The sequence below is a fragment of the Engystomops pustulosus genome, chromosome 8 (assembly GCF_040894005.1).
Source record: "Engystomops pustulosus chromosome 8, aEngPut4.maternal, whole genome shotgun sequence".
Lineage (NCBI taxonomy): Eukaryota > Metazoa > Chordata > Amphibia > Anura > Leptodactylidae > Engystomops > Engystomops pustulosus.
The window spans coordinates 8,739,970-8,763,369 of record NC_092418.1 but is presented as its reverse complement, the minus strand read 5'-3'; the positions used below and the strand labels follow the sequence as shown (position 1 = coordinate 8,763,369).

The 23,400-nt window shown below is 50.5% G+C and overlaps 1 protein-coding gene across 1 annotated transcript; it reads left to right on the top strand.

Annotated features, from left to right (window-relative positions):
* Positions 1 to 10,322: 10,322 nt before the first annotated feature.
* LOC140074574 (sulfotransferase 1C1-like) lies at positions 10,323 to 23,012 on the top strand. Its single transcript, XM_072119569.1, has 7 exons — positions 10,323 to 10,551; positions 20,300 to 20,431; positions 20,497 to 20,594; positions 20,700 to 20,826; positions 22,168 to 22,262; positions 22,348 to 22,528; positions 22,736 to 23,012. Exons 1-7 carry the CDS (start codon positions 10,365 to 10,367, stop codon positions 22,846 to 22,848), a joined length of 933 nt encoding a protein of 310 aa, XP_071975670.1. The 5' UTR covers positions 10,323 to 10,364; the 3' UTR covers positions 22,849 to 23,012.
* The last annotated feature ends 388 nt before the right edge of the window (positions 23,013 to 23,400 follow it).

The following is a 23,400-nucleotide window of genomic DNA, read 5'->3' as shown; positions in this document are numbered from 1 at the left end:
CATGGATCCATCCTGCCTTGTATCAGCGGCTCAGGCTGGTGGTGGTGGTGTCATGGATCCATCCTGCCTTGTATCAGTGGGTCAGGCTGGTGGTGGTGTCATGGATCCATCCTGCCCTGTATCAGCGGGTCAGGCTGGTGGTGGTGGTGTCATGGATCCATCCTGCCTTGTATCAGTGGCTCAGGCTGGTGGTGGTGGCGTCATGGATCCATCCTGCCTTGTATCAGCGGCTCAGGCTGGTGGTGGTGGTGTCATGGATCCATCCTGCCTTGTATCAGTGGCTCAGGCTGGTGGTGGTGTCATGGATCCATCCTGCCTTGTATCAGCGGGTCAGGCTGGTGGTGGTGGTGTCATGGATCCATCCTGCCCTGTATCAGCGGGTCAGGCTGGTGGTGGTGGTGTCATGGATCCATCCTGCCTTGTATCAGCGGCTCAGGCTGGTGGTGGTGGTGTCATGGATCCATCCTGCCTTGTATCAGCGGGTCAGGCTGGTGGTGCTGGTGTCATGGATCCATCCTGCCTTGTATCAGCGGCTCAGGCTGGTGGTGGTGGTGTCATGGATCCATCCTGCCTTGTATCAGCGGGTCAGGCTGGTGGTGGTGGTGTCATGGATCCATCCTGCCTTGTATCAGCGGGTCAGGCTGGTGGTGGTGATGTCATGGATCCATCCTGCCTTGTATCAGCGGCTCAGGCTGGTGGTGGTGGTGTCATGGATCCATCCTGCCTTGTATCAGCGGCTCAGGCTGGTGGTGGTGGTGTCATGGATCCATCCTGCCTTGTATCAGAGGCTCAGGCTGGTGGTGGTGGTGTCATGGATCCATCCTGCCTTGTATCAGCGGGTCAGGCTGGTGGTGGTGGTGTCATGGATCCATCCTGCCTTGTATCAGCGGCTCAGGCTGGTGGTGGTGGTGTCATGGATCCATCCTGCCTTGTATCAGCGGGTCAGGGTGGTGGTGGTGGTGTCATGGATCCATCCTGCCTTGTATCAGCGGGTCAGGCTGGTGGTGGTGGTGTCATGGATCCATCCTGCCTTGTATCAGCGGCTCAGGCTGGTGGTGGTGGTGTCATGGATCCATCCTGCCTTGTATCAGCGGGTCAGGCTGGTGGTGGTGGTGTCATGGATCCATCCTGCCTTGTATCAGCGGCTCAGGCTGGTGGTGGTGGTGTCATGGATCCATCCTGCCTTATATCAGCGGCTCAGGCTGGTGGTGTCATGGATCCATCCTGCCTTGTATCAGCGGGTCAGGCTGGTGGTGGTGGTGTCATGGATCCATCCTGCCTTGTATCAGCGGGTCAGGCTGGTGGTGGTGGTGTCATGGATCCATCCTGCCTTGTATCAGCGGGTCAGGCTGGTGGTGGTGGTGTCATGGATCCATCCTGCCCTGTATCAGCGGGTCAGGCTGGTGGTGGTGGTGTCATGGATCCATCCTGCCTTGTATCAGCGGGTCAGGCTGGTGGTGGTGGTGTCATGGATCCATCCTGCCTTGTATCAGCGGGTCAGGCTGGTGGTGGTGGTGTCATGGATCCATCCAGCCTTGTATCAGCGGCTCAGGCTGGTGGTGGTGGTGTCATGGATCCATCCTGCCCTTGTATCAGCGGCTCAGGCTGGTGGTGGTGTCATGGATCCATCCTGTCTTGTATCAGCGGCTCAGGCTGGTGGTGGTGGTGTCATGGATCCATCCTGCCTTGTATCAGCGGGTCAGGCTGGTGGTGGTGGTGTCATGGATCCATCCTGCCTTGTATCAGCGGCTCAGGCTGGTGGTGGTGGTGTCATGGATCCATCCTGCCTTGTATCAGCGGGTCAGGGTGGTGGTGGTGGTGTCATGGATCCATCCTGCCTTGTATCAGCGGGTCAGGCTGGTGGTGGTGGTGTCATGGATCCATCCTGCCTTGTATCAGCGGCTCAGGCTGGTGGTGGTGGTGTCATGGATCCATCCTGCCTTGTATCAGCGGGTCAGGCTGGTGGTGGTGGTGTCATGGATCCATCCTGCCTTGTATCAGCGGCTCAGGCTGGTGGTGGTGGTGTCATGGATCCATCCTGCCTTATATCAGCGGCTCAGGCTGGTGGTGTCATGGATCCATCCTGCCTTGTATCAGCGGGTCAGGCTGGTGGTGGTGGTGTCATGGATCCATCCTGCCTTGTATCAGCGGGTCAGGCTGGTGGTGGTGGTGTCATGGATCCATCCTGCCTTGTATCAGCGGGTCAGGCTGGTGGTGGTGGTGTCATGGATCCATCCTGCCCTGTATCAGCGGGTCAGGCTGGTGGTGGTGGTGTCATGGATCCATCCTGCCTTGTATCAGCGGGTCAGGCTGGTGGTGGTGGTGTCATGGATCCATCCTGCCTTGTATCAGCGGGTCAGGCTGGTGGTGGTGGTGTCATGGATCCATCCTGCCTTGTATCAGCGGCTCAGGCTGGTGGTGGTGGTGTCATGGATCCATCCTGCCCTGTATCAGCGGGTCAGGCTGGTGGTGGTGGTGTCATGGATCCATCCTGCCTTGTATCAGCGGGTCAGGCTGGTGGTGGTGGTGTCATGGATCCATCCTGCCTTGTATCAGCGGGTCAGGCTGGTGGTGGTGGTGTCATGGATCCATCCTGCCTTGTATCAGCGGGTCAGGCTGGTGGTGGTGGTGTCATGGATCCATCCTGCCTTGTATCAGCGGCTCAGGCTGGTGCTGGTGGTGTCATGGATCCATCCTGCCTTGTATCAGCGGCTCAGGCTGGTGGTGGTGGTGTCATGGATCCATCCTGCCTTGTATCAGCGGCTCAGGCTGGTGGTGGTGTCATGGATCCATCCTGTCTTGTATCAGCGGCTCAGGCTGGTGGTGGTGGTGTCATGGATCCATCCTGCCTTGTATCAGCGGCTCAGGCTGGTGGTGGTGGTGTCATGGATCCATCCTGCCTTGTATCAGCGGCTCAGGCTGGTGGTGGTGGTGTCATGGATCCATCCTGCCTTGTATCAGCGGGTCAGGCTGGTGCTGGTGGTGTCATGGATCCATCCTGCCTTGTATCAGTGGGTCAGGCTGGTGGTGGTGGTGTCATGGATCCATCCTGCCTTGTATCAGCGGGTCAGGCTGGTGGTGGTGGTGTCATGGATCCATCCTGCCTTGTATCAGCGGGTCAGGCTGGTGGTGGTGGTGTCATGGATCCATCCTGCCTTGTATCAGCGGGTCAGGCTGGTGGTGCTGGTGTCATGGATCCATCCTGCCTTGTATCAGCGGCTCAGGCTGGTGGTGGTGGTGTCATGGATCCATCCTGCCTTGTATCAGCAGCTCAGGCTGGTGGTGGTGTCATGGATCCATCCTGCCTTGTATCAGCGGGTCAGGCTGGTGGTGGTGGTGTCATGGATCCATCCTGCCTTGTATCAGCGGGTCAGGCTGGTGGTGGTGGTGTCATGGATCCATCCTGCCATGTATCAGCGGTTCAGGCTGGTGGTGGTGGTGTCATGGATCCATCCTGCCTTGTATCAGCGGGTCAGGCTGGTGGTGCTGGTATCATGGATCCATCCTGCCTTGTATCAGCGGGTCAGGCTGGTGGTGGTGGTGGTGTCATGGATCCATCCTGCCTTGTATCAGCGGCTCAGGCTGGTGGTGGTGGTGTCATGGATCCATCCTGCCTTGTATCAGCGGGTCAGGCTGGTGGTGGTGGTGTCATGGATCCATCCTGCCCTGTATCAGCGGCTCAGGCTGGTGGTGGTGGTGTCATGGATCCATCCTGCCTTGTATCAGTGGCTCAGGCTGGTGGTGGTGGCGTCATGGATCCATCCTGCCTTGTATCAGCGGCTCAGGCTGGTGGTGGTGGTGTCATGGATCCATCCTGCCTTGTATCAGCGGCTCAGGCTGGTGGTGCTGGTGTCATGGATCCATCCTGCCTTGTATCAGCGGGTCAGGCTGGTGGTGGTGGTGTCATGGATCCATCCTGCCTTGTATCAGCGGCTCAGGCTGGTGGTGGTGGTGTCATGGATCCATCCTGCCTTGTATCAGTGGGTCAGGCTGGTGGTGGTGTCATGGATCCATCCTGCCTTGTATCAGCGGGTCAGGCTGGTGGTGGTGGTGTCATGGATCCATCCTGCCCTGTATCAGCGGGTCAGGCTGGTGGTGGTGGTGTCATGGATCCATCCTGCCTTGTATCAGCGGGTCAGGCTGGTGGTGCTGGTGTCATGGATCCATCCTGCCTTGTATCAGCGGCTCAGGCTGGTGGTGGTGGTGTCATGGATCCATCCTGCCTTGTATCAGCGGGTCAGGCTGGTGGTGGTGTCATGGATCCATCCTGCCTTGTATCAGCGGGTCAGGCTGGTGGTGGTGGTGTCATGGATCCATCCTGCCTTGTATCAGCGGCTCAGGCTGGTGGTGGTGGTGTCATGGATCCATCCTGCCTTGTATCAGCGGGTCAGGCTGGTGGTGGTGTCATGGATCCTTCCTGCTTTGTATCAGTGGCTCAGGCTGGTGGTGGTGGTGTCATGGATCCATCCTGCCTTGTATCACCGGGTCAGGCTGGTGGTGCTGTCATGGATCCATCCTGCCTTGTATCAGCGGGTCAGGCTGGTGGTGGTGGTGTCATGGATCCATCCTGCCTTGTATCAGCGGGTCAGGCTGGTGGTGGTGGTGTCATGGATCCATCCTGCCTTGTATCAGCGGCTCAGGCTGGTGGTGGTGGTGTCATGGATCCATCCTGCCTTGTATCAGCGGCTCAGGCTGGTGGTGCTGGTGTCATGGATCCATCCTGCCTTGTATCAGCGGCTCAGGCTGGTGGTGGTGGTGTCATGGATCCATCCTGCCTTGTATCAGCGGGTCAGGCTGGTGGTGGTGGTGTCATGGATCCATCCTGCCTTGTATCAGCGGCTCAGGCTGGTGGTGGTGGTGTCATGGATCCATCCTGCCTTGTATCAGCGGGTCAGGCTGGTGGTGGTGGTGTCATGGATCCATCCTGCCTTGTATCAGCGGGTCAGGCTGGTGGTGGTGGTGTCATGGATCCATCCTGCCTTGTATCAGCGGCTCAGGCTGGTGGTGCTGGTGTCATGGATCCATCCTGCCTTGTATCAGCGAGTCAGGCTGGTGGTGGTGTCATGGATCCATCCTGCCTTGTATCAGCGGCTCAGGCTGCTGGTGGTGTCATGGATCCATCCTGCCTTGTATCAGCGGGTCAGGCTGGTGGTGGTGGTGTCATGGATCCATCCTGCCTTGTATCAGCGGCTCAGGCTGGTGGTGGTGGTGTCATGGATCCATCCTGCCATGTATCAGCGGGTCAGGCTGGTGGTGGTGGTGTCATGGATCCATCCTGCCTTGTATCAGCGGGTCAGGCTGGTGCTGGTGGTGTCATGGATCCATCCTGCCTTGTATCAGCGGGTCAGGCTGGTGGTGGTGGTGTCATGGATCCATCCTGCCTTGTATCAGCGGGTCAGGCTGGTGGTGGTGGTGTCATGGATCCATCCTGCCTTGTATCAGCGGGTCAGGCTGGTGGTGGTGGTGTCATGGATCCATCCTGCCTTGTATCAGCGGGTCAGACTGGTGGTGGTGGTGTCATGGATCCATCCTGCCCTGTATCAGCGGGTCAGGCTGGTGGTGGTGGTGTCATGGATCCATCCTGCCTTGTATCAGCGGGTCAGGCTGGTGGTGGTGGTGTCATGGATCCATCCTGCCTTGTATCAGCGGGTCAGGCTGGTGGTGGTGGTGTCATGGATCCATCCTGCCTTGTATCAGCGGCTCAGGCTGGTGGTGGTGCTGGTGTCATGGATCCATCCTGCCCTGTATCAGCGGGTCAGGCTGGTGGTGGTGGTGTCATGGATCCATCCTGCCTTGTATCAGCGGGTCAGGCTGGTGCTGGTGGTGTCATGGATCCATCCTGCCTTGTATCAGCGGGTCAGGCTGGTGGTGGTGGTGTCATGGATCCATCCTGCCTTGTATCAGCGGGTCAGGCTGGTGGTGGTGCTGTCATGGATCCATCCTGCCTTGTATCAGCGGCTCAGGCTGGTGGTGGTGGTGTCATGGATCCATCCTGCCTTGTATCAGCGGTTCAGGCTGGTGGTGGTGGTGTCATGGATCCATCCTGCCTTGTATCAGCGGGTCAGGCTGGTGGTGGTGCTGTCATGGATCCATCCTGCCTTGTATCAGCGGGTCAGGCTGGTGGTGGTGTCATGGATCCATCCTGCCTTGTATCAGCGGCTCAGGCTGGTGGTGGTGTCATGGATCCATCCTGCCTTGTATCAGCGGCTCAGGCTGGTGGTGGTGGTGTCATGGATCCATCCTGCCTTGTATCAGCGGGTCAGGCTGGTGGTGGTGGTGTCATGGATCCATCCTGCCTTGTATCAGTGGGTCATGCTGGTGGTGGTGGTGTCATGGATCCATCCTGCCTTGTATCAGCGGCTCAGGCTGGTGGTGGTGGTGTCATGGATCCATCCTGCCTTGTATCAGCGGCTCAGGCTGGTGGTGCTGGTGTCATGGATCCATCCTGCCTTGTATCAGCGGGTCAGGCTGGTGGTGGTGGTGTCATGGATCCATCCTGCCTTGTATCAGCGGGTCAGGCTGGTGGTGGTGCTATCATGGATCCATCCTGCCTTGTATCAGCGGGTCAGGCTGGTGGTGGTGTCATGGATCCATCCTGCCTTGTATCAGCGGCTCAGGCTGGTGGTGGTGGTGTCATGGATCCATCCTGCCTTGTATCAGCGGGTCAGGCTGGTGGTGGTGGTGTCATGGATCCATCCTGCCTTGTATCAGCGGGTCAGGCTGGTGGTGGTGGTGTCATGGATCCATCCTGCCTTGTATCAGCGGGTCAGGCTGGTGCTGGTGGTGTCATGGATCCATCCTGCCTTGTATCAGCGGCTCAGGCTGGTGGTGGTGGTGTCATGGATCCATCCTGCCTTGTATCAGCGGGTCAGGCTGGTGGTGGTGTCATGGATCCATCCTGCCTTGTATCAGCGGCTCAGGCTGGTGCTGGTGGTGTCATGGATCCATCCTGCCTTGTATCAGCGGCTCAGGCTGGTGGTGGTGCTGTCATGGATCCATCCTGCCTTGTATCAGCGGGTCAGGCTGGTGGTGGTGTCATGGATCCATCCTGCCTTGTATCAGCGGCTCAGGCTGGTGGTGGTGGTGTCATGGATCCATCCTGCCTTGTATCAGCGGGTCAGGCTGGTGGTGGTGGTGTCATGGATCCATCCTGCCTTGTATCAGCGGCTCAGGCTGGTGGTGGTGGTGTCATGGATCCATCCTGCCTTGTATCAGCGGGTCAGGCTGGTGGTGGTGGTGTCATGGATCCATCCTGCCTTGTATCAGCGGGTCAGGCTGGTGGTGGTGGTGTCATGGATCCATCCTGCCTTGTATCAGCGGGTCAGGCTGGTGGTGGTGGTGTCATGGATCCATCCTGCCTTGTATCAGCGGGTCAGGCTGGTGGTGGTGGTGTCATGGATCCATCCTGCCTTGTATCAGCGGCTCAGGCTGGTGGTGGGGGTGTCATGGTGTCTTTGGGCCCCTTGGTACAACGCCACAGCCTACCTGAGTATTGTTGCTGACCATGTCCATCCCTTTATGAGCACAATGTACCCTGTAACATCTGATGGCTACTTTCAGCAGGATAATGCGCCATGTCATAAAGCTGGAATCATCTCAGACTGGTTTCTTGAACATGACAATGAGGTCACTGGACACAAATGGCCTCCACAGTCACCACATCTCAATCCAATAGAGCATCTTTAGGATGTGGTGGAACAGGAGATTCGCATCATGGATGTGCAGCCGACAAATCTGCGGCAACTGTGTGATGCCATCATGTCACTATGGAGCAAAATCTCTGAGGAGCTTCCAGCACCTTGTTGTATCTATGGCACGAAGAATTGAGGCAGTTCTGAAGGCAAAAGGGGGTCCAACCCGTTACTAGCATGGTGGACCTAATAAAGTGGCCGGTGAGTGTATATGTTATATACATATTATATAATATGGATATACTGATGCACATCCTCCACTCTTTAGTGTGTCAGGTCGGGTTGTGGGGCCCCCTGACATTATGGGCCCCATAGCGGTTGCTATAGCTGCTACCACTGTAGTTACGCCCCTGACTGCTAGCCCGGGTGCAATGAGGAGCCCCTCTGGTTCCGATACAAGATGAGACACAATCCAGGGAAAATTAGCATCATAATGGGGCTCATTTACTAAGGGTCCGCTGACCGCGTTTCCGTCGGCTTTCTATTTTGCGCCGAATTGCTCCGGGTTTTTGGCGCATGCAATCGGATTTCGGAGCATCGGGCCGGCTTGCATGAGACTGATTCGGACAAACGGCGGAATTTTAAAACGAAATTGTGTCGCAAGATCAGCACTTACATGCACCAGGAAGAAGAAGGTGAACTCCGGGGACCTGAGCGGGGAAGCAACACATGCAGGATATCGGACGCACGACTTTAGTGAATTGCGCCAGACCCGAATCCTCGTCGGAGAACGTGCTGCTGGATCGCGACAGGACTGGGTAAGTAAATTTGCTCCAATAAGCCAAATGATGTGTGAAAATACATACCAGCAGTGAATATACTGCACATAAAAATATATTCCAGCAGTAAGTAAGCTGCATATACACATATATACGGTAAACTAATAACTATATATATATATATATATAATATGACTTCCACCTTTGGAGCACATCTCCACACTGCGCCCCTGGAAATACCACGGTCACTTAGTGATGACATTTATACACAGCTCCCACTAATGAAGTGTTAGAAGACCCCAGAACCCCCTCATGAATTCATGTGCCGCCCCCCATAGTTATCACAGAACCCCCTCATGAATTCATGTGCCGCCCCCCCATAGTTATCACAGAACCCCCTCATGAATTCATGTGCCACCCCCCCCATAGTTATCACAGAACCCCCTCATTAATTCATAGCAAACACAGCAACTCATTAGCCAGTAATGGATACGCCTCCAGCCCTGATACACGATGAGATACACCTCCAGCCTGGATACAAGATGAGATACGCCTCCAGCCCTGATACAAGATGAGATACGCCTCCAGCCCTGATACAAGATGAGATACGCCTCCAGCCCCGATACACGATGAGATACACCTCCAGCCTGGATACAAGATGAGATACGCCTCCAGCCCTGATACAAGATGAGATACGCCTCCAGCCCTGATACAAGATGAGATACGCCTCCAGCCCTGATACAAGATGAGATACGCCTCCAGCCTGGATACAAGATGAGATACACCTCCAGCCCCGATACAAGATGAGATACGCCTCCAGCCCCGATACAAGATGGGATTCCCCTCCAGCCTGGATACAAGATGAGATACACCTCCAGCCCCGATACGCGATGAGATACCCCTCCAGCCCCGATACAAGATGAGATACGCCTCCAGCCCTGATACAAAATGAGATACGCCTCCAGCCCCGATACACGATGAGATACGCCTCCAGCCCCGATACAAGATGAGATACACCTCCAGCCCCGATACAAGATGAGATACACCTCCAGCCCCGATACAAGATGAGATACGCCTCTAGCCCCGATACAAGATGAGATACGCCTCCAGCCCCGATACACGACGAGATACGCCTCCAGCCCCGATACAAGATGGGATTCCCCTCCAGCCTGGATACAAGATGAGATACGCCTCCAGCCCCGATACAAGATGAGATACGCCTCCAGCCCCGATACAAGATGGGATTCCCCTCCAGCCTGGATACAAGATGAGATACGCCTCCAGCCCCGATACACGATGAGATACGCCTCTAGCCCCGATACAAGATGGGATTCCCCTCCAGCCTGGATACAAGATGAGATACGCCTCCAGCCCCGATACAAGATGGGATTCCCCTCCAGCCCCGATACAAGATGAGATACACCTCCAGCCCCGATACACGATGAGATACGCCTCCAGCCCCGATACAAGAAGAGATACACCTCTAGCCCCGATACAAGATGAGATACCCCTCCAGCCCCGATACAAGATGAGATACACCTCCGACCCCGATACAAGATTAGATACACCTCCGACCCCGATACAAGATGAGATACGCCTCCAGACTGGATACAAGATGAAATACGCCTCCAGCCTGGATACAAGATGAGATACACCTCTAGCTCAGGTACAAGATGAGATACGCCTCTAGCCCTGATACACGATAATATGAGAGGGGCCCAGTGTATGTGACTGGGAGCCTTCGCTTTGCTTTTTGTAGAAAGAATAGTTAATAAGACAAAAGCCTGGATAGGGGCGGGGCTGAGGCGGAGAGGGTGAGGTGGGGCTGAGGGGGAGAGGGCGGGGCTGAGGAGGAGGGGGCGGGGCAGGATCTAGGAATATGAAACCAGAATGTTATTGGCACAAGTCCAAAGTTGAGAAGTTGCTTATCCTGCGCTCGTCCTGTACAAGGAGAATGGAGAATCCGGCAATGGATCCAGAACTGCTGCAGAAACTGGCGCAACACATGGAGCACCACCCCCCGAAAATGGAGGAGTTCCAGGGGGTCCTGCTCCCAGAGTCCACCTGCCAAATATGGGACCAGATCCACAACTTCCAGGCACGAGAAGACGACATCCTCATCGCTACATACCCGAAAGCAGGTGAGAGGCTCCTGAGCCCCGCCCAGTACCACTAGCTCCACCCACTGTGCACCCACAGGAATACAACGTATCCAATGAGTTACATATCTAATCCTGTGTGATACACTCTGCTGAGCTGTGTATCTAATCCTCTCCTGTGTGATACTGTCTGCTGAGCTGTGTATCTAATCCTGTCCTGTGTGATACTGTCTACTGAGCTGTGTATCTAATCCTATCCTGTGTGATACTGACTGCTGAGCCGCGTATCTAATCCCATCCTGTGTGATACAGTCTGCTGAGTTGTGTATCTAATCCACTCCTGTGTGATACTGTCTGCTGAGCTGTGTATCTAATCCTATCCTGTGTGATACTGCCTGCTGAGCTGTGTATCTAATCCTATCCTGTGTGATACTCTCTGCTGAGCTGTGTATCTAATCCTATCCTGTGTGATACTGTCTGCTGAGCTGTGTATCTAATCCTACCCTGTGTGATACAGTCTGCTGAGCTGTGTATCTAACCCTATCCTGTGTGATACTGTCTGCTGAGCTGTGTATCTAATCCCATCCTGTGTGATACTGTCTGCTGAGCTGTGTATCTAATCCTATCCTGTGTGATACTGTCTGCCGAGCTGTGTATCTAACCCTATCCTGTGTGATACTGTCTGCTGAGCTGTGTATCTAATCCTATCCTGTGTGATACTGACTGCTGAGCTGTGTATCTAATCCCATCCTGTGTGATACTGTCTGCTGAGCTGTGTATCTAATCCTATCCTGTGTGATACTGTCTGCCGAGCTGTGTATCTAACCCTATCCTGTGTGATACTGTCTGCCGAGCTGTGTATCTAACCCTGTCCTGTGTGATACAGTCTGCTGAGCTGTGTATCTAACCCTATCCTGTGTGATACTGTCTGCTGAGCTGTGTATCTAATCCTATCCTGTGTGATACTGACTGCTGAGCTGTGTATCTAATCCTCTCCTGTGTGATACTGTCTGCTGAGCTGTGTATCTAACCCTATCCTGTGTGATACTGTCTGCTGAGCTGTGTATCTAATACTATCCTGTGTGATACTGACTGCTGAGCTGTGTATCTAATCCTCTCCTGTGTGATACTGTCTGCTGAGCTGTGTATCTAATCCTCTCCTGTGTGATACTGTCTGCTGAGCTGTGTATCTAATCCTATCCTGTGTGATACTCTCTGCTGAGCTGTGTATCTAATCCTATCCTGTGTGATACTGTCTGCTGAGCTGTGTATCTAATCCTCTCCTGTGTGATACTGTCTGCTGAGCTGTGTATCTAATCCTATCCTGTGTGATACTGTCTGCTGAGCTGTGTATCTAACCCTATCCTGTGTGATACTGTCTGCTGAGCTGTGTATCTAATCCTATCCTGTGTGATACTGTCTTCTGAGCTGTGTATCTAACCCTATCCTGTGTGATACTGTCTGCTGAGCTGTGTATCTAATCCCATCCTGTGTGATACTGTCTGCTGAGCTGTGTATCTAATCCTATCCTGTGTGATACTGCCTGCTGAGCTGTGTATCTAATCCTATCCTGTGTGATACTGCCTGCTGAGCTGTGTATCTAATCCTATCCTGTGTGATACTGGCTGCTGAGCTGTGTATCTAATCCCATCCTGTGTGATACTGCCTGCTGAGCTGTGTATCTAATCCAATCCTGTGTGATACTGTCTGCTGAGCTGTGTATCTAATCCTATCCTGTGTGATACAGTCTGCTGAGTTGTGTATCTAATCCCATCCTGTGTGATACTGTCTGCTGAGCTGTGTATCTAACCCTATCCTGTGTGATACTGTCTGCTGAGCTGTGTATCTAATCCTATCCTGTGTGATACTGTCTGCTGAGCTGTGTATCTAACCCTATCCTGTGTGATACTGTCTGCTGAGCTGTGTATCTAATCCCATCCTGTGTGATACTGTCTGCTGAGCTGTGTATCTAATCCCATCCTATGTGATACTGCCTGCTGAGCTGTGTATCTAATACTATCCTGTGTGATACTGTCTGCTGAGCTGTGTATCTAATCCTATCCTGTGTGATACTGTCTGCTGAGCTGTGTATCTAATCCTATCCTGTGTGATACTGTCTGCTGAGCTGTGTATCTAATCCTCTCCTGTGTGATACTGTCTGCTGAGCTGTGTATCTAATACTATCCTGTGTGATACTGTCTGCTGAGCTGTGTATCTAATCCCATCCTGTGTGATACTGTCTGCTGAGCTGTGTATCTAATCCTCTCCTGTGTGATACTGTCTGCTGAGCTGTGTATCTAATACTATCCTGTGTGATACTGTCTGCTGAGCTGTGTATCTAATCCCATCCTGTGTGATACTGTCTGCTGAGCTGTGTATCTAATCCTATCCTGTGTGATACTGCCTGCTGAGCTGTGTATCTAATCCTATCCTGTGTGATACTGTCTGCTGAGCTGTGTATCTAATACTATCCTGTGTGATACTGTCTGCTGAGCTGTGTATCTAATCCCATCCTGTGTGATACTGTCTGCTGAGCTGTGTATCTAATCCTATCCTGTGTGATACTGCCTGCTGAGCTGTGTATCTAATCCTATCGTGTGTGATACTGTCTGCTGAGCTGTGTATCTAATACTATCCTGTGTGATACTGTCTGCTGAGCTGTGTATCTAATCCCATCCTGTGTGATACTGTCTGCTGAGCTGTGTATCTGATCCTATCCTGTGTGATACTGTCTGCTGAGCTGTGTATCTAATCCTATCCTGTGTGATACTGTCTGCTGAGCTGTGTATCTAACCCTATCCTGTGTGATACTGTCTGCTGAGCTGTGTATCTAATCCTGTCCTGTGTGATACTGTCTGCTGAGCTGTGTATCTAATACTATCCTGTGTGATACTGTCTGCTGAGCTGTGTATCTAATCCTATCCTGTGTGATACTGTCTGCTGAGCTGTGTATCTAATACTATCCTGTGTGATACTGTCTGCTGAGCTGTGTATCTAATCCTATCCGGTGTGATACTGTCTGCTGAGCTGTGTATCTAATCCTGTCCTGTGTGATACTGTCTGCTGAGCTGTGTATCTAATCCTATCCTGTGTGATACTGTCTGCTGAGCTGTGTATCTAATACTATCCTGTGTGATACTGTCTGCTGAGCTGTGTATCTAATCCTATCCGGTGTGATACTGTCTGCTGAGCTGTGTATCTAATCCCATTATGTTTGATACAGTTCTCTGAGTTTCTGTGTACAATCCTACCTCTATAAAGAGCTCACTACATACAGATTATACACCACCACTAGGGGGAGATCACTACATACAGATTATACACCACCACTAGGGGGAGATCACTACATACACATTATACACCACCACTAGGGGGAGATCACTACATACACATTATACACCACCACTAGGGGGAGATCACTACATACAGATTATACACCACCACTAGGGGGAGATCACTACATACAGATTATACACCACCACTAGGGGGAGATCACTACATACAGATTATACACCACCACTAGGAGGAGATCACTACATACACATTATACACCACCACTAGGGGGAGATCACTACATACACATTATACACCACCACTAGGGGGAGCTCACTACATACAGATTATACACCACCACTAGGGGGAGATCACTACATACAGATTATACACCACCACTAGGAGGAGATCACTACATACACATTATACACCACCACTAGGAGGAGATCACTACATACACATTATACACCACCACTAGGGGGAGATCACTACATACAGATTATACACCACCACTAGGAGGAGATCACTACATACAGATTATACACCACCACTAGGAGGAGATCACTACATACAGATTATACACCACCACTAGGGGGAGATCACTACATACACATTGTACACCACCACTAGGGGGAGATCACTACATACACATTATACACCACCACTAGGAGGAGATCACTACATACAGATTATACACCACCACTAGGGGGAGCTCACTACATACACATTATACACCACCACTAGGGGGAGATCACTACATACACATTATACACCACCACTAGGGGGAGATCACTACATACAGATTATACACCACCACTAGAAGGAGATCACTACATACAGATTATACACCACCACTAGGGGGAGCTCACTACATACACATTATACACCACCACTAGGAGGAGCTCACTACATACACATTATACACCACCACTAGGGGGAGATCACTACATACAGATTATACACCACCACTAGGAGGAGATCACTACATACACATTATACACCACCACTAGGGGGAGATCACTACATACAGATTATACACCACCACTAGGAGGAGATCACTACATACACATTATACACCACCACTAGGGGGAGATCACTACATACAGATTATACACCACCACTAGGGGGAGCTCACTACATACACATTATACACCACCACTAGGGGGAGCTCACTACATACACATTATACACCACCACTAGGGGGAGATCACTACATACACATTATACACCACCACTAGGGGGAGATCACTACATACACATTATACACCACCACTAGGGGGAGATCACTACATACACATTATACACCACCACTAGGGGGAGATCACTACATACACATTATACACCACCACTAGGGGGAGATCACTACATACACATTATACACCACCACTAGGGGGAGATCACTACATACACATTATACACCACCACTAGGAGGAGATCACTACATACAGATTATACACCACCACTAGGGGGAGATCACTACATACAGATTATACACCACCACTAGGGGGAGCTCACTACATACACATTATACACCACCACTAGGGGGAGCTCACTACATACACATTATACACCACCACTAGGGGGAGATCACTACATACACATTATACACCACCACTAGGGGGAGATCACTACATACACATTATACACCACCACTAGGGGGAGATCACTACATACAGATTATACACCACCACTAGGGGGAGATCACTACATACACATTATACACCACCACTAGGGGGAGATCACTACATACACATTATACACCACCACTAGGGGGAGATCACTACATACACATTATACACCACCACTAGGAGGAGATCACTACATACACATTATACACCACCACTAGGGGGAGATCACTACATACAGATTATACACCACCACTAGGGGGAGATCACTACATACACATTATACACCACCACTAGGGGGAGATCACTACATACACATTATACACCACCACTAGGGGGAGATCACTACATACACATTATACACCACCACTAGGGGGAGATCACTACATACACATTATACACCACCACTAGGGGGAGATCACTACATACACATTATACACCACCACTAGGAGGAGATCACTACATACACATTATACACCACCACTAGGGGGAGATCACTACATACAGATTATATAGTCACCACTAGGGGGAGATCACTACATACAGATTATACACCACCACTAGGGGGAGATCACTACATACAGATTATACACCACCACTAGGGGGAGATCACTACATACAGATTATACACCACCACTAGGAGGAGATCACTACATACAGATTATACACCACCACTAGGAGGAGATCACTACATACAGATTATACACCACCACTAGGAGGAGATCACTACATACAGATTATACACCACCACTAGGAGGAGATCACTACATACAGATTATACACCACCACTAGGAGGAGATCACTACATACACATTATACACCACCACTAGGAGGAGATCACTACATACAGATTATACACCACCACTAGGGGGAGATCACTACATACAGATTATACACCACCACTAGGGGGAGTTCACTACATACAGATTATACACCACCACTAGGAGGAGATCACTACATACAGATTATACACCACCACTAGGAGGAGATCACTACATACAGATTATACACCACCACTAGGAGGAGATCACTACATACACATTATACACCACCACTAGGGGGAGATCACTACATACAGATTATACACTACCACTAGGGGGAGTTCACTACATACAGATTATACACCACCACTAGGAGGAGATCACTACATACAGATTATACACCACCACTAGGAGGAGATCACTACATACAGATTATACACCACCACTAGGAGGAGATCACTACATACAGATTATACACCACCACTAGGGGGAGATCACTACATACACATTATACACCACCACTAGGGGGAGATCACTACATACACATTATACACCACCACTAGGGGGAGATCACTACATACAGATTATACACCACCACTAGGGGGAGATCACTACATACACATTATACACCACCACTAGGGGGAGATCACTACATACACATTATACACCACCACTAGGGGGAGATCACTACATACACATTATACACCACCACTAGGAGGAGATCACTACATACACATTATACACCACCACTAGGAGGAGATCACTACATACAGATTATACACCACCACTAGGGGGAGATCACTACATACACATTATACACCACCACTAGGGGGAGATCACTACATACAGATTATACACCACCACTAGGAGGAGATCACTACATACACATTATACACCACCACTAGGGGGAGATCACTACATACACATTATACACCACCACTAGGGGGAGATCACTACATACACATTATACACCACCACTAGGAGGAGATCACTACATACAGATTATACACCACCACTAGGAGGAGATCACTACATACAGATTATACACCACCACTAGGGGGAGATCACTACATACAGATTATACACCACCACTAGGGGGAGCTCACTACATACACATTATACACCACCACTAGGGGGAGATCACTACATACACATTATACACCACCACTAGGGGGAGATCACTACATACACATTATACACCACCACTAGGGGGAGATCACTACATACAGATTATACACCACCACTAGGAGGAGATCACTACATACACATTATACACCACCACTAGGGGGAGATCACTACATACAGATTATACACCACCACTAGGGGGAGCTCACTACATACACATTATACACCACCACTAGGGGGAGCTCACTACATACACATTATACACCACCACTAGGGGGAGATCACTACATACACATTATACACCACCACTAGGGGGAGATCACTACATACACATTATACACCACCACTAGGGGGAGATCACTACATACAGATTATACACCACCACTAGGAGGAGATCACTACATACACATTATACACCACCACTAGGGGGAGATCACTACATACAGATTATACACCACCACTAGGGGGAGATCACTACATACAGATTATACACCACCACTAGGGGGAGCTCACTACATACACATTATACACCACCACTAGGGGGAGCTCACTACATACACATTATACACCACCACTAGGGGGAGATCACTACATACACATTATACACCACCACTAGGGGGAGATCACTACATACACATTATACACCACCACTAGGGGGAGATCACTACATACAGATTATACACCACCACTAGGGGGAGATCACTACATACAGATTATACACCACCACTAGGAGGAGATCACTACATACACATTATACACCACCACTAGGAGGAGATCACTACATACAGATTATACACCACCACTAGGGGGAGATCACTACATACAGATTATACACCACCACTAGGGGGAGATCACTACATACAGATTATACACCACCACTAGGAGGAGATCACTACATACAGATTATACACCACCACTAGGAGGAGATCACTACATACAGATTATACACCACCACTAGGAGGAGATCACTACATACAGATTATACACCACCACTAGGGGGAGCTCACTACATACACATTATACACCACCACTAGGGGGAGATCACTACATACAGATTATACACCACCACTAGGAGGAGATCACTACATACAGATTATACACCACCACTAGGGGGAGATCACTACATACACATTATACACCACCACTAGGAGGAGATCACTACATACACATTATACACCACCACTAGGGGGAGCTCACTACATACACATTATACACCACCACTAGGGGGAGATCACTACATACAGATTATACACCACCACTAGGGGGAGATCACTACATACAGATTATACACCACCACTAGGGGGAGATCACTACATACACATTATACACCACCACTAGGGGGAGATCACTACATACACATTATACACCACCACTAGGAGGAGATCACTACATACAGATTATACACCACCACTAGGAGGAGATCACTACATACACATTATACACCACCACTAGGAGGAGATCACTACATACAGATTATACACCACCACTAGGGGGAGATCACTACATACAGATTATACACCACCACTAGGGGGAGATCACTACATACAGATTATACACCACCACTAGGAGGAGATCACTACATACAGATTATACACCACCACTAGGAGGAGATCACTACATACAGATTATACACCACCACTAGGGGGAGATCACTACATACAGATTATACACCACCACTAGGAGGAGATCACTACATACAGATTATATACCACCACCAGGGGGAGATTACTACATACACATTATACACCACCACTAGGGGGAGCTCACTACATACACATTATACACCACCACTAGGGGGAGATCACTACATACAGATTATACACCACCACTAGGAGGAGATCACTACATACAGATTATACACCACCACTAGGGGGAGATCACTACATACACATTATACACCACCACTAGGAGGAGATCACTACATACACATTATACACCACCACTAGGGGGAGCTCACTACATACACATTATACACCACCACTAGGAGGAGGTCACTACATACACATTATACACCACCACTAGGGGGAGATCACTACATACAGATTATACACCACCACTAGGGGGAGATCACTACATACACATTATACACCACCACTAGGGGGAGATCACTACATACAGATTATACACCACCACTAGGGGGAGCTCACTACATACATATTATACATCACCACTAGGGGGAGATTACTACATACACATTATACACCACCACTAGGGGGAGATCACTACATACAGATTATACACCACCACTAGGGGGAGATCACTACATACAGATTATACACCACCACTAGGGGGAGATCACTACATACAGATTATACACCACCACTAGGGGGAGATCACTACATACACATTATACACCACCACTAGGGGGAGATCACTACATACACATTATACACCACCACTAGGGGGAGATCACTACATACAGATTATACACCACCACTAGGGGGAGATCACTACATACAGGACGGGATTAGATACTCTGCTCCCTGGAGATTATCGGACATGGCCGGGCAGTAATCCTAGGGTGGGGTCGGAGTCAGGGGTCGTCTTACTTTAGTTTCCCATATAATCCAATAATTGCTGATTATGAAATATTTAACCCTACCAACCCACAAGAGACGTTGGGGAGGAGGGGTATTACAGATCCCAATACTCCTTGTTATATAAGGGCAGAGTTTAGGCAGAACTTGATATTTCATTCAGGAGTCGGGAAAGCTGGGTGGAGCAAATACACAGTGAAATGTGATGAGACTCGATAGTGTTATCCACAATAAAGTATGTGCCCCCCTCCCAGAGTTCCCAGGAACCTGATTCCGAAACATCTTAATTATGGTTTGAGAGCAGACAATCGCCAGTAATAATCCACCACAATTTTCTGCACGGCATCGCCAAGTGCGCCAGGTCACGCCCTGCACCTGTGTGACTCTTAAAGGGACGGTATAATATTTACGAGGCGCCATCATGGCGGCCACCCGTGGTTCTCTGTGTAACTTGTCCGTGTTACCGCAGGGACGACGTGGATGCAGGAGATCGTGGACCTGATCATGCTGGACGGGGACGTGGAGCGGAGCATGCGCGCCCCCTGCTTTATCAAGGTGCCCTTCCTGGAGCTGAACCCAAAACCAATGCCAATGCAGTCAGGTAAAGGAGACCCCATCTAGAGCCACCAAAACCGTGGCCTGTTCACTCATCTCCATATGTTTCAGGGGTGGAAGCCGCTGACGCCCTGGAGTCTCCGCGCCTCTTAAAGACGCATTTCCCAGTAGATCTGGTGCCGCCTTCATTTTGGGAGAAGAATGTCAAGGTAGACATGAAGATGTGGAGGGCAACCCTTCAAATTCTGACTTCTACAAGTGTTTTCCAAAAAGTCCTGTGGTCTCTCACTTGTAGCGCTTCTCTCCTTCCACAGATCATTTACGTGGCTCGTAACGCCAAGGACTGCCTGGTGTCTTACTACTTCTTCCAGAAGATGAACAAGGGTCTGCCCGATCCCGGCACATGGGACGAGTATTTCTCAGCATTCTTGGCTGGAAAAGGTTAGAAGAAGAAGCACGTTCCTCATACGTTCCTGAAAGCGCGCCTCAGCTCCTAAACCATATTATTATGGGATTGCTATATAAGCAATTGTCCAATTTGTGCTAAGCCAGTACGTTCAGAACCAAAGTCCACTAGGTAAAAGTTGTGGCCGATAGTAAGATGCCACTCCCATTTACAAAGTCCAAGGCTACTCCAGGTTATCACGTGAGGGACTCAGCTTCCACGGAGCCAGGTTGTATCTGTGGAGTGAGGGGTCAGAGGACTAGTGACACGTGGAGAACGTTCCTCACAATCTCCCTTCAGAGTTATGGCCGCTGGGTGGAGAAGATAGAGCACGGACAGTGATATCTTATAAACATTGTCTCCATCTGCTTCACTGAACCAAGTGTCTGAGCTTTATCTCTCACATCATTTCTCCACCGTGTTCCTCGGCGTTTCCATATCTTCATTGTGTTCTGCAGTCTTTCCTGAGCATGTTCCTCACTGTGTTCTTCATCCATGAGCCCTGTCTTACCATTTCCTCACCATGTACTGCAGCTTGTCCTGCAGCCTTTCCTTACCAGGGCGCTCAGCATTTCTTCACTGTGTTCCTCAGACTTTTGTCACCACATTCCTTGGTCTCTCCCCAACATGTTGATCTGTCTCTGTTCATGATGTTCCTCATTCTTTCCCCACCATGTTCCTTATTCTTTCATTACCACCTTCCACAGTTTTTTCACACTATGTTCCTCTGGTTTTCCACACTATGTTCCTCTGGTTTTCCACACCATGATCCTCTGGTTTTCCACACCATGTTCCTCTGGTTTTCCACACCATGATCCTCTGGTTTTCCACACCATGATCCTCTGGTTTTCCACACCATGATCCTCTGGTTTTCCACACCATGTTCCTCTAGTTTTCCACACCATGTTCCTCTGGTTTTCCACACCATGATCCTCTGGTTTTCCACACTATGATCCTCTGGTTTTCCACACCATGTTCCTCTGGTTTTCCACACCATGTTCCTCTGGTTTTCCACACCATGATCCTCTGGTTTTCCACATTATGTTCCTCTTGTTTTCCGCACCATGTCCCTCTGGTTTTCCGCACCATGTTCCTCTAGTTTTCCGCACCATGTTCCTCTGGTTTTCCACACTATGATCCTCTGATTTTCCACACCATGTTCCTCTGGTTTTCCACACCATGTTCCTCTGGTTTTCCACACCATGTTCCTCAGTCTTTTATCCCCGTGTTTTGCAGCCTTTCCTCACTCTTTGTGTCTTCCTTCGCCATGTTCTTTGGGTTTGTTCTTCCCTTTTCCTTCTTGTCTTCCATCCTCCTAATGCTTCCCCCTCTTTCAGTTCCGTGGGGGAGCTGGTTTGACCACGTCACTGGATGGTGGAAAGCAAAAGACAAACACCAGATCCTCTTCGCCTTCTACGAGGACCTGATCGAGGTGAGGACACCGACTTCTTCTACGTTAAGGACACAGACACTTCCTGATGTTTCTTATAATTCCCTTTTGGTTTTTTTCCCATCAGAACCCAAAAAGTGAAATAAGAAAAATCGCAAAATTTCTGGGAAAGGATCTGACGGAGGAGATCCTGGACATCGTCCACCACCACACGACCTTCGACATCATGAAGGATAACCCAATGGCCAACTTCAGTGCCCTGCCGTCCTTTGTGTTTGACCAGTCAGTCTCCAACTTTATGAGAAAAGGTGAGTCCTCCTTTACATGGGAGAGATGCTCATCCTGAGCAGCCTGATTCATGAATGTAATAACCTGAAGGACAGTGAAGTGATGGAGATTTGCCAAGACACAGAGTTTACCAAAAACTGGATATTTGTTTGTAAAATCTTCCCCCATAAATTGTCAAAAATGACTGGAGAGGCACTGATCATTAACCCTTTGTTGTGTGGTTTTAGGTAAAGTTGGCGACTGGAAGAATCATTTCCTAGTGGCCCAAAATATTGTATTTGATGAGGAATACAAGAAGAAGATGGAGGGGATTGGGATCAACTTCCGCACGGAGCTATAGGACGATCCATGGCTGCAAGGAAGACTCCAACTCCATTCCAAGGGAAAATCACTCAGACACAAACACTTGTATGAAGGATCTAGTTTCTGCCCCAAAGGATGAGGTTAAAGCTCCTCCACCCTGCGCTGACCTTAGAGCTTCTCCACCCTGCGCTGACCTTAGAGCTCCTCCACCCTGCGCTGACCCTAAAGCTCCTCCACCCTGCGCTGACCTTAGAGCTCCTCCACTCTGCGCTGACCCTAAAGCTCCTCCACCCTGCGCTGACCTTAGAGCTCCTCCACTCTGCGCTGACCCTAAAGCTCCTCCACCCTGCGCTGACCCTAAAGCTCCTCCACCCTGCGCTGACCCTAAAGCTCCTCCACCCTGCGCTGACCCTAAAGCTCCTCCACCCTGCGCTGACCCTAAAGCTCCTCCACCCTGCGCTGACCCTAAAGCTCCTCCACCCTGCGCTGACCCTAAAGCTCCTCCACCCTGCGCTGACCCTAAAGCTCCTCCACCCTGCGCTGACCCTAAAGCTCCTCCACCCTGCGCTGACCTTAGAGCTCCTCCACC